This window comes from Grammomys surdaster, unplaced genomic scaffold (genome assembly GCF_004785775.1).
Source record: "Grammomys surdaster isolate TR1022 unplaced genomic scaffold, NIH_TR_1.0 125934, whole genome shotgun sequence".
Lineage (NCBI taxonomy): Eukaryota > Metazoa > Chordata > Mammalia > Rodentia > Muridae > Grammomys > Grammomys surdaster.
In genome coordinates, this window is record NW_021620757.1 from 9,606 (window position 1) to 25,087 (window position 15,482).

Genomic DNA, 15,482 nt, shown 5'->3' on the forward strand with positions numbered 1-15,482 from the left:
AGGCATGTCCATTCCCACTTACTCAGAGACATGGACACACATGCACATACACACACACAGACATGTGTACACAGGCACACACACAGACATGTGCACACACACAGACACACAGACAGGTGCACACAGATACAGGCACACACATACACAGAGACATGTATACACACACAAACTCACACACACACACAAAGATACATGCATACCCAGGCAGACACAGAGACAGACATGTGCATGTGAACACGCACACAGACAGGCATGTGAACACACATACACACACACACAGACATGCGCACAAGCACAAGTGGAGTTACCAGACAGAGGGAGATGAGCAGCAAGGGGACTAAAAAGGAAGATGAGGAATTCTATAATAAGAAATTTTAAGCCCGGAAAGGATACTATTTACTATCCTTACTATTTACTATTTACTATCCTTATATACTCTGATAGCGTTCCTATCACTGCGGCATGGGCGTGTGCCTGTTCACACTTTCCTGAATCTTGCATTACAACCACTCCCTTGCATTTGTTAAACATACAATGACCAATGATACAGCCCTAAGAAAGCGGGAACAAGTTTTTGTTGTGCCTAACTGGGTTTATGTGGCAATGAGCCAAACAGCTTAAGATCCATCATCAACTACCTCACACTCAAATCCTCATGTCCCTGTCCCTGTAGCAAAACCCCTCTCTTGGCATGGCTTTCTCACAAAAGTTGAGAATAGCCTGAAAAACCCAATTTTTAAAATTTCAGTATACACAAATAGCCATAAAGAACCAATGCTTCTGAATAAAGCATGACAGCATATGTGATTTTATTTTCCTCCAGATTTTACTAAATTCTTCCCCACAGTAAGCATTTTCCATTGGGCAGGAAAAAAAAATAGTCACTGACTGATGTTGTCCGAGCATCACAAACTAAGAGAAAAGTCATCCAGGCCCAGGCCAGCTCTCCCATATCCATTGCCTCTGTCACGGTAGGTCTGCCCTGAGTCAGGACAAGATGAACGTCAACTCCAAAGCTTTCCTGAAGCAAAGTGGGGGGGGGGTGTCATTAAAAATCTAATTTGCCAAAGAATTTCTAAAGCTTCCCTGACAGGAGAGAGATGCCTTCTGGTTCTTCTCTTGAAAGACACAAAGTACCTCTTCCTGTTATCCAGTGTCAGTTGTTCAGTCCTGCCCTCAAGGAGGATGTCTGTGACAGTACTGGAGTGTGCACTGTGACTGGAAGCTGGTCATTCACCAGTGATCATTAGCATAGCATCCATTAGCTGGTGGCAACTAGCAAACACTGCAGGGTTTAAATTAATGGCAATCCCACCAGGAAATGAAACCATTTAGTATTCTGAAGAACCAATCTTATATATCTCATGTCTATAGAACTGCTTTGTAATCTTGCTTAAGAAATAATGATCAAGATCCACTTTCATTTGTTTATTTCTTTATTTATTTTTTGCTAGCCCTCTAGCTTTGTAAAATATTGCTCTCAAAGCTGTTTCAATAAGATGCATTGTAATTATCTGCTCCATCTGTTTGTCCTCGGAAGTTTTATAAAACGCAACCTCAGATGAAGCAGAGTTAACAAGATGATGTATGCTTAGTGGATATGCTTGCTTATTCTTTTCTGTTGTTGTTTTTCTTTAAATGTTGCAGTTAAAAGGTACCAAGGACTTGGTGGAGACAAACGGCCACAGCCACGAGGATGCAAATGTAGGTACTATGACCTGGTGTTTGCACATCTTGTTGGATGTTGGTTGAATCTCAGGGGCATGGCACTTTGTAACATAAAGGAAGTCAGAAGCCCTGGTCTCATTGGCTTGAGATTATTCAATAGATTTTTAATATAAGCTTTGGTCATGTTATCATATTATATATCATATGATAGATGTTCACCATTATTATTGCCTTTGTTTACCAAAAAATTCAGCTTAAACATCCATCAAAAATTCTAATTGTAGTCAATTCCCTCAAGACCTTTATTTTTCCAAAACAACATGTGTTGGGAGGCAAATGGGGCAGGAGTCACATGCTATGTCGTGTCTTGCGTTCGTATCTATTACATTTGCTTGTCGATGAGGATGACAAATGATTGCCATGCTAGAGGGGTCTCTGATACCTCTTCATGCCCAGCACAGCCATTAAGAGTGCTCCGGCCTTTGGTTTCTGCCCAGCCAGTAAGTAGTATTGCAGGTCCGCTTTCCTTGTGTAAGGAATAATGGTGCCCAATCCTGGTTAGCACCATGGTTTCTTGTCTTACTGTTCCTTAGATACCCAAATTCCAGAAAGTAGCGCCTTGGAAGTTTGGTGCACTGGGATGGAGTAACACACCTTGTGGAGAACTGTCCCTCTGTGTGCCTTGGTGGCTTTGTTCTTGTCTTTCCAAACTCTTCCCGATATCTATTTTGTGTTTGATTAGCTTCCTCACAGGAAATGCCTAGTAAGCAGTCCTTTTCACAAAACACAGAATCAGACATGGTAATGAATGCTTGATTAAGGCAGCACTAGAAGAAATTATATATTTCATGTTCACTCTTGTTTTAATTATATGCAGCACAAAGCCTTAGAATCATAGCGCCCAAGTCTCCCTCATTGAGATGCCCACCCGACGGCTTTTAAATATAGGGTAGTTAATGGAAGACTGTACTGGTGTGCTTGCCTGAGTTCTAGGGGGGCATGGGAAGGGATTCCAGAAGGACAGAAGAGCTGCTGTCTGCTCTCAGGCTGAGGAAGCAGGAGCACAGGCTGTAACATGACTGGAAGAGTGAGGCAGCTGGTGGGAGACATAGTTCAAACCCCAGACTTCCTCCAAGCTCAACAGGTTACGTGATCTTTCTGATCTCCACTGCAAAGCATGGCTAGGCCCTGCTTAAAAACCCATCGTGGGGCAGGAGAGATGTCCAGTGGGTAAGACTGCTCCCTGCACAAGCGTGAGGACCTGAGTTCAGGTTACCAGCACCCAAATGAAAACAAAACCAAAATCTAGGCATGGCCATGTGTGCCCATGACCCCAACATTGGAGAATGAAGACAAGAAAGCCTGGATTGGGGGGCGGGGGGAGGGAAAACCGGCCAGACAGCCTAACCAAAAATCAGTCTTCAGATTTAGTGAGAGCAGGTGAAAAGCGTCACACTAGAGAGAGGAAGGTACTTTTTCAGCCCCGTGCACATGAATGCAGAGCACATATGTAGATCCACGTTGCATATAACACCCACTCCACCCCACACAGCTTGCCACACTCTAGACAGCCTTAACATGTAGATGTTGAGATTTGGGGGTTTTGTTTGCTTGCTTTTTATGCTGGCTAATGAGAGCAGGCTGTCTGGATGTGTGAGGTTCGGCTGGCTTTGATGAGTGGATTGGATAAATTGTTGGTGAGCAAAGCTACCACACGGCCCTGTCCCCACTGGCAGAATCAGGACGTATGTACCATTCGTCTCCCATTCCCAAAGTTCATCACCCACATTTTGAACCCCATTACCCCTCTTTAGAATCCTGTCTTGCAGGATTCCATATTCTCAACCCAAACTTCCACACTCTTTGAGCCAGTGATCCTGCGCCTTCTAAGGAAGCTGCAGTCTGGTTTAAGAAGCCAGACAAAGTGCAGCGGGCCTCAGTTTCCTGGTCTGGAATCCCTTCCCTTGGGATTCCTCTGAGAAAGGAATAAAATCATGGATGTGGGGATGCCTTGAAATCCTGAGATCCTGAGTAAGGAAGTCACACACTCAGGGACTGACTGGATTGAACTGGATGATGCACATAAAAACAGGCCTATCAAGACATTCAGCCCTGAGGCCGCCTTGAGAAAGTTCACTTACTATTCACTGAACATTATAAACAGGGCAGGTTTGAGGTCTTAGGTTCTTTCGGAGGCAAGATTTGAGACTTCACAGTTACGTGTGTAGGCCTCATGAGGTAGACTTTGCAATCAGCTCAGAAGTGACCATTGAGCATGGAGTTTCAGCCAAGCCTGAGAGAGAGCCTCAGCTCCTATCCAGAGTGAGTGATCTGAGAAGCCAGATAGCATTCTCTGAGGAGCCAGATAGCACGTGCCAGTCACCATCCTGACTTCTCCACGCCTGGCAGACTGGGCCCTTTCCATATCTTCCAGGGCTTTGCCAGCTAGTGAGCTATCTGCTTCTCCTTCTCTTTTCCTGTCTGCAATTTTGCCTCCTCTGCGTGGCTCCCCTGAATGTCCATCCATTCCAGCTGTGTAAAAACAAAGAGGCTGACAATTGTTTGGTCCATGCATTAGAGGGTGAAGCTGACCAGCTCATAGCAATATCTCTTCTGTCTGAAAGAAGTCTCCTACTCACCTGCTCATTAGCCCTATGTACTTGAAACAGACCAGGCTTTCAAACCACCACGAAAGAATATATTTCCGATATGATCACCCAGAGCCATGTGCCTGGGGCAGGTTGTTTGACCTTGGTGAACTTCACCTTTCTCATTTTCACTTACAGTAAGGGAACCACCAAATACATCAGTGGTTCTCAACCTTCCTAATGCTGTGAGCCTTTAATACAGCTACTCCTGTTATGGTGACTCCTGACCATACAATTACGTAAATTGCTGCTTTACAACTGTAATTTTGCCACTGATGTGAATCGTATTGTAAATATTTGATATGCAGGGTATCTGGTATTCGATCCCTGTGAACAGGTGGCTTGACCCCTCAAGGAGTCGTGATGGCCCACAGGTTGAGAACCACTGGAGTATACGAACACATGTACTGACCTGGCACACATACTCAGCAGATGTGAGTCCCTTCTCGCCTGTCCTGATGGTGTGAGACATGGAAGGCAGGACTTCGGCAGAGTCGAGCTTCGTGCAGAGTTTGAGGTGGCAAGCTGTGAACCAGAGGTGGTTCGTTAGGATGTATAGATTGTTTTCACTGTAATCATTTATATCCGGGGCCAGGGCTTTACACATTATCATTCATTAACAGTGGTTCTACGGTGAACTGACACAGGCTTTAATCGGTATTCTTGTGAGAAGTGACAGCTACTTTTGTAAAAAGACAGTATATTTGGCCAGAGAGATAATATAGCAGTTCGAAGGGCTGGCTGCTCTTGCAGAAGACCTGGGTTCTGTCTCCAGCACTTACATGGTGGTTCACAGCTGTTTGTAACTCCAGTTCCAGGGCATCTGATGTCCTCTTCTGACATCCACAGGCATCAAGCATATCTAAGGTGCAGGTACATGCAGTTAGACATTTATACATATAATAAAGCACATATGCTACATGTCTGTGTTGGGTGTTTACCTTCCTACATTTGGCTTATCACACTGTGATTAACTCGCACTTGAACCTGGCTTGCATCTCCTGTTTGCTGTGTTTGTTGGAAGCTGTGTCATTACTCGTGATGGGCACTTTAGACCATGGCTCTGTTTGTGCTTGAGAGCTCAGTGTGAGAGCTGCACTCCGGTGAGCCACCAGATCCCCTCAAAGGCTCCTCAAGCCTTGCTTTTCACTTAGCATCACCACCGAACTTATGAGAAGCATGTGACTTTTACACTGTAATTGCATTTTATGGAGCACCAACTGAATCTGGGTGACACCTGGCCTGGCATTTTTGATGTCCCAAAGTGGATGTTCCTTTAAAAAGACACACCTGTACCCATATCAGCAGCTTTAGTAACGTATTCCCAAGATAATTTAAAACCACTTTAGCCCCATACAGATCAGTCTCAAAGGCCTTGCTTGCTGTCTGAGAGGACTTAATAGTTCTAGCAGACTCACTGATATTCTATAGTATGAATTCAGATCTGGATATGTTGATGCCAGATGGGCAGGCCAGCTTTTCATATGCACCCAATTATGGCCTACACTGGCCATAATTCTTGTGTCTCTGGGTATCTCATTTATTCCAGACCCCATTTTCTCTCCTACGAAGCAAAGCTAAGAATTTTCCTTTGATTTCCACTCTCAGGCTCTTTCATATCCTTTGGCCTGCTGGGTGTCTGGCCTGCCTGGTCCCTGGCAATTATGTGTAACAGATAGCAAAATCTTAAAATTTAAACAAAAGCATCTGTTCTCATCCTGTATCTTCTTCATGATCCATCCACCACTGCATCCCTGCCCATGCATGTCTGTGTTTGGATCATGAGTGGGAGAAACACAAGGCCAGTTAGGAGATATGACACACAGTGGCAGCAGAACCCCGCAGGGCACAGAGCGACTTGGTCTGTGTGCTTCTCATGCACACATTCCCTCAGATCCTTGTTTCTGTTCCAGGAAAGCCGCCACCCACATCCCTCTATGTACACAGTTCAGTTCCCTCCAGTGTGGAGGTTAAAGAAATCATTGGCAATCTATACGGGGTTTAATGGGTGGTGCTGAAGGTTACTGCTGTCAAGCACAACACCATTCCCACCCAACTATAAAACAAAACACAAAAGGAAAAGGACTGCTTGGTTTCTCACACTGTCTCCTTAAGGAAGTAAATCCTTGGAGCTGTCTTTAAACCTGTCAGAGCACAGATGTGAGGGGTGTGTGGAAGAGATACAGCACCGGGAACATTCCTCAGGGTTAGCACACAGTGGGAGAACGCCACCATTAGCCATGTGTTCTAATGGTAGGTATGAGGAAGACCCTGTAAGTACCAGTCCATTGCCTAGTGTCCCAGTGATTCAGGTAAAATCCTGATAAGTACATGTATACTGTATTGTACCTTAAACAATGAAGAATAGACACCTCCCTTGGAAGATGAGGTGATTATCTCAAGGGAAAGAACAACTTAGGTTTGATGCCATGCTTTTCTCAATGGCCTAGCCTCTGGGGAACCTGATTTAAGCTGGGAAGAGAATAGTGGTATAGACAGACTTTTCCCCTGCCTGCCCATCCCATCCCACGAGCTCTGTCATATCCCAGTGTGGACTGACCCTTGAAAAGCACTATGGCTCTTTTATACTCTCCCTTGATTTTCTCCTCACATCGCTTTCTGGCCATCTAATGCTGTCCTTGGCCCGTAGAGCCTCCCTCAGTTTGTGTTCCCACACATCCTGCCGTCCACTCTTACTCTGTCAACCCACAGATATTCACGAGGAATGGCAGGAGGAAGCAAGAATACACGAGCTAGCAGCAGGTCTAGGTGCTAAACAGTTTCAACTCTAACTGGCTCTGCCACTGATGGCCCCAATTCCACTAAGTAGTTCCCTGAGCCTGGTTTTCTTGCCTCTGAGATGGAATTAACATCTTAGTGCTGCTGTGGTTTCCTGCCCAATACTGACAGTCATTATATGTTAGGTACCAACAGAGCTCAAGCTTCCCATGCCGTGTGCTGTGCTGGGCTCTGGAGTGTGTAATGAAGATACACACAAACACACACACACACACACACACACACACACACACGGGGGGGGGGAGAGAGAGAGAGAGAGAGAGAGAGAGAGAGAGAGAGAGAGAGAGAGAGAGAGAGAGAGAGAGAGAAAGAGATGAATCCATGGGCATGTGCCAGACCCTTCCAAACTTGCTTGTCTCATTTTATTCTATCAGGTCTCTGTGTCTTCAGATCAATACCCCTATGACAATGGTGGGCCCTGGGTAACTCTGGAAGACCTTTATTGGAAGAACCAGCCCCATGGAAGAAGACAGTCATAGCACAATGTGATAAATCATGCCAGCTCTAAGACCCTAGAGAAGTAGCCACTGTGTTCCCATTCAGGGAGAGATGGACCCATGTCTGTATGTTCCTAGATCACCCTTGCTATTTAGAGGCTAGAAGTGGAGGTGGAGAATAGAATTGTCACATCCCACTGCTACATGTATATCTGACCCTGTTTACAGGTCACACTCAGACCTGGCTTCTCCTCCCACTGTCCTTCTGATGACACTCCTTCACTTCCTGTCTGCCCATCACCTACCTGAAATCCTCTCCCAGCTGGCTCACGTTATCTGCAGACAGTTGACTGTAGGGCTTGCTGTTTGATAGGAAACTCATAATCCTCCTGAAGCACACACATCTCACCCCCCATCCTTGAGTTTGGCAATAGGAATTTGTTGATATACCCCCCTCCAAGCCACAACAGGTCCTAGGAAGGATTGACTGGACTGGGTGCTCAGGTTGAGGGTGGGCAGAGCAAATTTCTCAGCAATAATCCTATTCCACATAGAATAGCTTCCTGCCCATGCATGTCAGCTCTCCAGCTAGAGCCAGAAACGGGGGCTTGATAGTAGGTCATTCCCACTGGGCCAGGTAGCATCACTTCTTTTCAACTCTGTATGTTACTCAGGAACCATGGTTCTCTATGGAGCTTTACTTTCATTACTTAGAAAGTTAAGTATTCATAATGATTTCCATAGCTCTTAGTTTCCTGCTAGCCATTAGACCGGTGAGAGAGAGGTGTGAAATCTTACCATGCTCTTGAGGGCCATGTGCTAGATCTGTAACACATAGCCAGGTTCAGACATGTTTAGTGTCGTTAGCAAGCTGAGTAAAGAGCTTTTAAAGTACCTTCTTCTCCTTGACTGGGTTAGAGACAATAGGGAAGGGAATACATTTCGCACATATGAAATGGTCAGACACGCTGTAGATGCTTGTGCGTGTGAAGCCGAGAACAGAGCACAGGCCTCTTTGAAGACAGAATGTGCTTCCCATAAAAGGGTAGCCTGTCTCCCTACTCATTGTAAAAGGAAATGTGACAACTGAAGATGGATAGCTTTTATAGTCTGCACACAAACAGGTAAACAAACATAAACGTGGAGGCTTCTATCATAAAGCAACGTCCACTTAACAAACACTTGGGAATGCCAGAAACTGTAAGGCAGAAGATAATCAGCTGCAACCATAGCACTCAGAAGTGAGTGTCTCCATTGTGTGTTTTCTCCACTAGCGCCATACATTTGTATTCGTTTACCAGGATTTACAGCACAACATGTAGATAATTTTTAGAAGTTTTTCTACATGAATCATAGACATTTCTCCTATGTTATTAAATGTGTTTTCTGGATAAGATTTTTAATGATGACCTAATGTTTCCTACTAGCAATGTACTCCAGTTTATTTTCTCTGCTGTGGGACTTTAAAGTATGATTTGTTTTTGCTGTCACAGATAGTATGCAGTGAATGTCCTGGAACAATGTATTTGTTAATTCAGCCACCATCTGAGCACTGTATAAATGGAGGCTTTGGTGCTGGGTTGGGACTTAGGGATAAAAGGAGATCCATAGAGTCTTTAGAAAGATTAAAGATCACCCCTTTCTTGGCAAGTGATTAAATAAATAGCCCAAAGTGCTATCTGGATATTACCTCGTAGAAGGCCTGATGAGTTCCTCAATTCGAAAGAAGGACTTCTGAAGGAAGAATATTTGCACTTTGAAGAGAAAGGCGATCACATATACGGCATAAATAATTCAGAAGAACAATGCTTAGATATGCTATTTGGAGTCGTGTACTGTAGACTGGCCTTCTTTGTGGCCTAGAAGTACAGAGCCCATGTTCCATGTGGATTGCAGACCAAGGCTAATGGAATTGGGCCACCACCCCAGCAAAGCTTGTCCAAGACAGTAAATGGAGCTGAGCACTCGAATTCATTGAAAGAATACCAAGTTCTAACCACAAATAGAAAATTAAACATTTATTTATGACTGTGGCCAAGCCTTCCCTGTATGGGCTAAAGCGTCAACAGGAGATGTATATATTTTCCATATAGACATGATTCAAATACAGGTAATAGGTTCTGAAGCCACACAAACCTAGGGGGCTCAGCCACAGCATTCTTCCCACCCATGTATGTGACATGACACAGGTTCAGGAGACAAAGGGTAGACAGAAGCGAAGAATTGCTCTAGGGTCTCATGGAGACTCTCGGGAGCTCCCAGCGTCAGTGGTCTGAAAACAGTGGGGAGTAAGATGCAGCAGCAGGCAAGGTCACTTTCTCTAGCTCTGTATGTTGCTCAGTAGTCACAGGGCTTTCTGGGTGCTGACATCCATTACATAGAGTGGTAAATGCTCCATAGTGAACTCCATTGCTCCCAGTTTCTGCTGACCACTTGAGACCAGAAAGGGGAAGGTATGGAATGTGGCCACCATGATGGATGGTTGAACTCCCACCCTTGAAGTTGGTCTTCACACGGACTTCCTGCTCAGCACTGCCTGACTTTCCTCTGATGGGTCTATAATGCCCCCATGGGCGAGTATCAGCTATATCTCTCCGCTCAGCTCTGACGTCATTGCTCGTATTACTAAATGATTAGACGGATTGTGACATTCCATCAGGAAATGTGTAGGAAGATAAGAAAACAAGTAGGTCGAGTGGTGGGAAGAATAGAAAAGGAAAAGTGGGGAAGACCAGAAAGATCCTTCAGAAATGGCTTCCTGTTCCACCACCTACCGTTCCTCAGCCCTCCGGAATCCATCCTGGCAGGCGGCAGAGCCACAGTGGCTGACATCTCTTGGCTCCCTGCCAACTCCAGCAACAAGATCTGTTTTCAGCAAAGGTGTAACCTCGGCTACATCAACATCCAAACTTCATGTGTAGGTTAAACCAAAGAAAGGGCGATTAGACTCAAGGCAAAAAGTCCAGCTGTCAGTCCACAAATGAAATCACCACTGGGTTTCATGGAAGAAACCACACAGCTGTCACTTGGAAGTAAATATCGCTAAAAGATCCACTACCAAATGAAGTGTGTTTCAATCCTCCTTCCAGCCTCAAACCCAGTCTGTGCTCAGCTGGAGACTCCCCCTCCCCAAGCCTTCCCCCCATCTGCAGTGTGAGTTCACAGCCACCAGCAGCAGCTTCATCTCCCCCCATCCCAGACATCCTGACAGACAAAAAAGAGCTTAAAGCCAGATGGAGCTTTTTCATCAAATCTTCAAGAAGGCTGTGAACCTCAGGCCAGTAGCTCTTAAGTTTTTGAACCTTAGCAAAGCATGTCATGCCATGTGAATCCCCTGCAGGCCCTTGATGTGGCCAGCAAAAGCTAGCTTCAGAAAGAAACTTGTCCGTAGGAAGAGACAGAAACATTGCTTTGTTGCTTCTAAAAATATGTCCATTGTGAGCCTAGAGGAGGTCCTGGCCTGTCACACTCTGAGCAGTGGCCCCCTGTGACCATGGGAAGGGTCTTCAGGACTCTTATGATCAGCCCCTTTGCCCAGGTACATGGTGGACCATCTCCCCAAACACAGTGATCTTTTAAAGCATTTCACCAACCGTGGAACTCTCCACTGATTTTCCCCCATATTTCTGTTCTGTCTTATTCCATCCGCCACCCATCCCCTAAACCCTCCATGCCTCAGCCCCTCACATCTCTGAAATTGCCCTTGTGGTGAGGTCCGCGGCCTGATAACTCAGCATCACGTCATTCCTATTATCTCAGCCTCTCTGGAGGATTACAGAGTGGCTTTTTCTGTCTGGACATCTTCCAGACTGGTCCATGTATGCTGATGAGCTACTTATGTTTATGAGGCTCGTGGAATCTAATTTGCGCAGGCAATTCCTTACCACGCCAGCTTTCAGAATGATGATTTGAAACCAGGAAAAAGGTCTGTGAGTGCAAAATTGAAAACCCGAAGTCCATGTAGGTCTAATACCCTGCCTCCCCCACCATTCGCCCATGTACATGTCAGTCCTGTACCTTTTTATATGGCAATATTCGAATTGGTTCCCTGCTAAAAGCAGAATTACCGTTGGCCTGCTAGCCTGAATAAATGGCTTTAATCAACAGGTCAAATTCAGCTAGGTGAGCCATTCATTAAAAATTCTAAATAATTAGATTTTTTATTGATAATTCAGCCTGCTCCATCTGTCATGTCATCCGTTTTTGCTTGCTTTGCAAATCCCACCTGCTTTGTGAGCCCAGCTCAATGCTTTTTGCTTGGGGCCTCACCCTACATGATCGTCCCAAATCAATGACAGGTTCTCAGAGTCTTCCTAGGGTACTCCATCACCTTTCCAACCATTTTGAATAGGCCAGATATGATAGGCTGATCCCCAACTCAGGTGTCAGTACAAGCATCTGCATGTACACTCTTCCAAACCAAGCACAACAGCCTGCAGATGCTAGCATGTCTGTAATACCCATCGCCTGGTGATGGAACTGACATGACCATTCCGCAACCTCAGACAGCACTGTTGTGTCTGTTCAGCCTAGCTAGATGAGAGGCGCAAACCCTTCTTTCTGTGTATTTCCTGAAAGTGATTATAAAGATGTCCTTAGAGAGTTAACTTGAAGTCGTATACAGAAGGACCATGCAGACTATGAAAGTCAGAGTTGAGGTGGCAAGGATCACCTCATTCACACATCTTATTTTCAGGATATTTTTAACCCAGTCTCTTTTCTTATTTAATTGCTGTATGCATGTGAGTATTTCTAGGGCTGCTCTTGTCTTGTTTCTCTTGGTTTCAGTCTTGGTTTCTGTGATAGAAATAGAAATCAGGTTATCAAGCTCTTCCCCCATTCATTATGCCTGAACCCTGCATGTGAATGTTCCCTTCCAGGGTAGTAGTTCCCAACCAACTCTCACTGGTAGCAGAGCCAGAGAGCTACTTTAAACAGAGGGTGCTGGGCCCCAGTATATAGTTTCTGATCAGGCAGGTTCTGATCGGGGCCTGAGAAACTACATTATTTTGTTGTTGTTGTTTTGTTTCTTGGGAAGTGTTTTATTTTGTTTTGTTTATCAGTGCTGGGAATTGGACATAGGGCCCCACAGATGCTAAGCAAATGCTACCAGTCTGTAGCCCATACTTCATATAACAGTGCCAAGGCTAGATAGATTCGACTCTAGGCCTCTTTTTATCACGCTGTGTGCTGACATATTTTACATGCCTGGCCCTCTTCTCCTTCTTACACTGTGAGAGAACAGGAACCACTCTGAATCATCTTTACACCTTGTTGTCTAAGTCAAAACCTGCCATTGTAATAGATTCCCCATAAATACCTGGTAAATAAAGAGTCGTGGCAGCTCAATAAATTCAATCAAATGAAACCGAGGGCTCCAAGTGCCTCAGCAATGCCCGTGTTTAGCCCAAAGGTTCAGCTTCGCTGCTACATAACTCCAAAAAGGAAACATACAGTTAAGAATTACCAGAATCTGGTGCAAAAGAAATCATCCACTGAGGTAACACAAGCCATTGGCATACCCACAACTGGCCCCACCAAAACAGGTCCATCTAAGGCTGTGAGTCGAGCACTGGGTGCAGCAGACAGTCACTGTCCTCTGGCAGAACACAACCCAGTATCAAGACAGCAAAAGTGGAAGAGAGAATGTGACACCCCCCACCCCCAACCAGGACATGGCACTCAGCCAAGGATATTTGCATTCAGAGGAGAAGTTCCAATTCCCAGGGAGGGGGCAGACAGGGCAAGTAGATTAGTAACCCCAGAGTCTGAGTATCTGGGGTACATCTTGGCACCATTACTTTCCAGATGTGTGAACACCAGCTGCGTATCTGATGTGTGCCTTAGTTTTCCGTGTGAAATGGAAATCTACCAGTCACAACACCTGTCATCCGTCAAGCACCCTGTAACAGCAATTAGTAATACGGTCATTGCCAGTAGTTGCACTACTTTATCAAGTTCTGCATCCTTCACGTACCTCGCAGTGGCATCCCCAAATACTTAGTGCTGGAACCATTTCTCATGTCTGACATCAGCGAGCAGGTAGCAAGGAGAGAGAGTTGGGTCTGGGCACATTGGGAGGTAGGGTGTTTAATGCTGGCGGAGCTTTCACAGTACTCCAGGAAGTCAGCTTGAATGCTGATTTACTTTCAGAATAATCAAATGTTTTTCCTTCCCGCCCATCAAATTGTATCCTGTCTTTTCTCTTGACCTAATTTACCATGATAAAGGTCAAAAAAAGGAAAACCCTCTAAATTTTAATATCATCATTAGTAACGTAAACTTAGCAGGTGAAAATTATGATAGTGAGTGCATTGTCGCAGGGAAAAATAAGAAATGTCATACTGAGAAATGAACTGAGAAAATAACATGCCAGCAGCACCGTAATACAATTAATCTTTACCAGCAATAGCGTCAGTATCACGCAAGATAAATCAACCCGACTAATTCTGGTTGCACATACATACATTTAAAAAAATGCATTTCACTTTAGTTTCTTCCTTTTGCTGCTCCATTTTTATGAGGAAGGAGATTTTTCATGCCAGCGCCTATTCAGACTATGAAGTATATGGACCCGTGTAAATCCAGCAGTGAGGGTCACGCTTCTCATGCACTGGAGAGGAATGCACACCTATTTTTCAGAAGGAGCGTATTTTCACCTGGTAACATCTACCACTGTGACATAATTGTAAAAACTAAATGAAATGTTACAGCGTAGCTTAAAGAATTTGTGGCGTTGTTGGAATAAAAAGGTGGGTTTTGTTTTGTTTTATCATCTTTTTTAGTTACTATGACTGTCGCAAAGCTGTGCCTAAAAGAAGTCATGTAACTGACTGGAGACCACCACTTACGGATGTTGTGAACTGTGGTGGCCATAATTAAACTCTGCCCCAAGCAGCAGTGATGCTTGTAGTGTTTACTGAGAAATGTTAAGAGATGAAAATTGCTCTTTCCTTTCAAAGTGTGTGTTCTTTGTTGAGGATATTCCATCTCTGAGGCATGCGGGAAGGGTTGGTTCTCTTTTCCACATGGGAACTAGTCAGCAATAACGTCTGTCTGGCTACAGTGGGCCATGTTTTTTTAGAGCACAGTACCTGTGCTGTGACTTCCCATGCTCCCAGCAGCCAGGTGTGGGCCTCCCACACCCTACTCTTCATCCCTGGAAGGACCAGGTGAGGCAGGGCCAATGATGGATATGACCACCTTTTAATCTTTCTCCAAGTTGGTATGGTTTCTTTCTAATCGACCATCTGTTGATTCCTAACTGTATTCTTGTCAAATGGCAGCAAAACTCAACAACATTTGGACTAAGTACAGCATTGGACCTTTGAACCCTCCACTCAGTTTGCTTTGGCTGGGAATTGACTGTTCTTCCATAATACTTTCATTCTTCCGCTGTTTATTAAGTATTCACCATGAGGATAGGCTTTGTGTTAGACAGCAAGGGACAAAGATGGAAAATGGCAGCTCCTCCTTTCAGAGTGTGAGTTGGGGAAATGATCAAGCATAGACTACATGTAGGAAGAGGGTTAAATGTAAAATATAAAGGACATTCTTCAAGTTAATAGTGTTTTTATCTCAGTAGTGAAATTTCACTTACTTTTACTTTCTTTTAATTTGCATCTTATAAACTTTGCTCTATGTCATATTCATAAGGAGAAAGCTAATAGCTGTTATATAGAGTAAAACTGAATGAAAAAACCTCTCCTGTCTTATATTTTTAAAAGCTTTATCTTGGTTCCCATAATGTAAGTTAATATTTAAAATCATCAAAAGCATTAATATTCAATACCACCTAAAAAAGGAAAGAATTTTGTTACTTGAAATGATGGAGTACTGGAAACATTTATGGACCTAAAGGATGAAAAAGGTTCAAAGGGATTGCATTGTTCTCTGCCACTGTCTTCTCTACCAGCTCCCCATTGACTGC

At 44.5% G+C, this 15,482-nt stretch overlaps 1 protein-coding gene across 1 annotated transcript in view; it reads left to right on the forward strand.

Annotated features, from left to right (window-relative positions):
* LOC114608706 (ecto-NOX disulfide-thiol exchanger 1-like) overlaps window positions 1-15,482 on the forward strand; it is a gene marked incomplete at its 5' end in the record, with an annotated part of 60,315 nt that overhangs the window by 3,531 nt on the left and 41,302 nt on the right. The window contains one exon of the mRNA XM_028752710.1: window positions 1,648-1,704. Within this exon, the coding sequence (XP_028608543.1) occupies window positions 1,648-1,704 (57 nt within the window). The remainder of the gene's footprint in view (window positions 1-1,647; window positions 1,705-15,482) is intronic.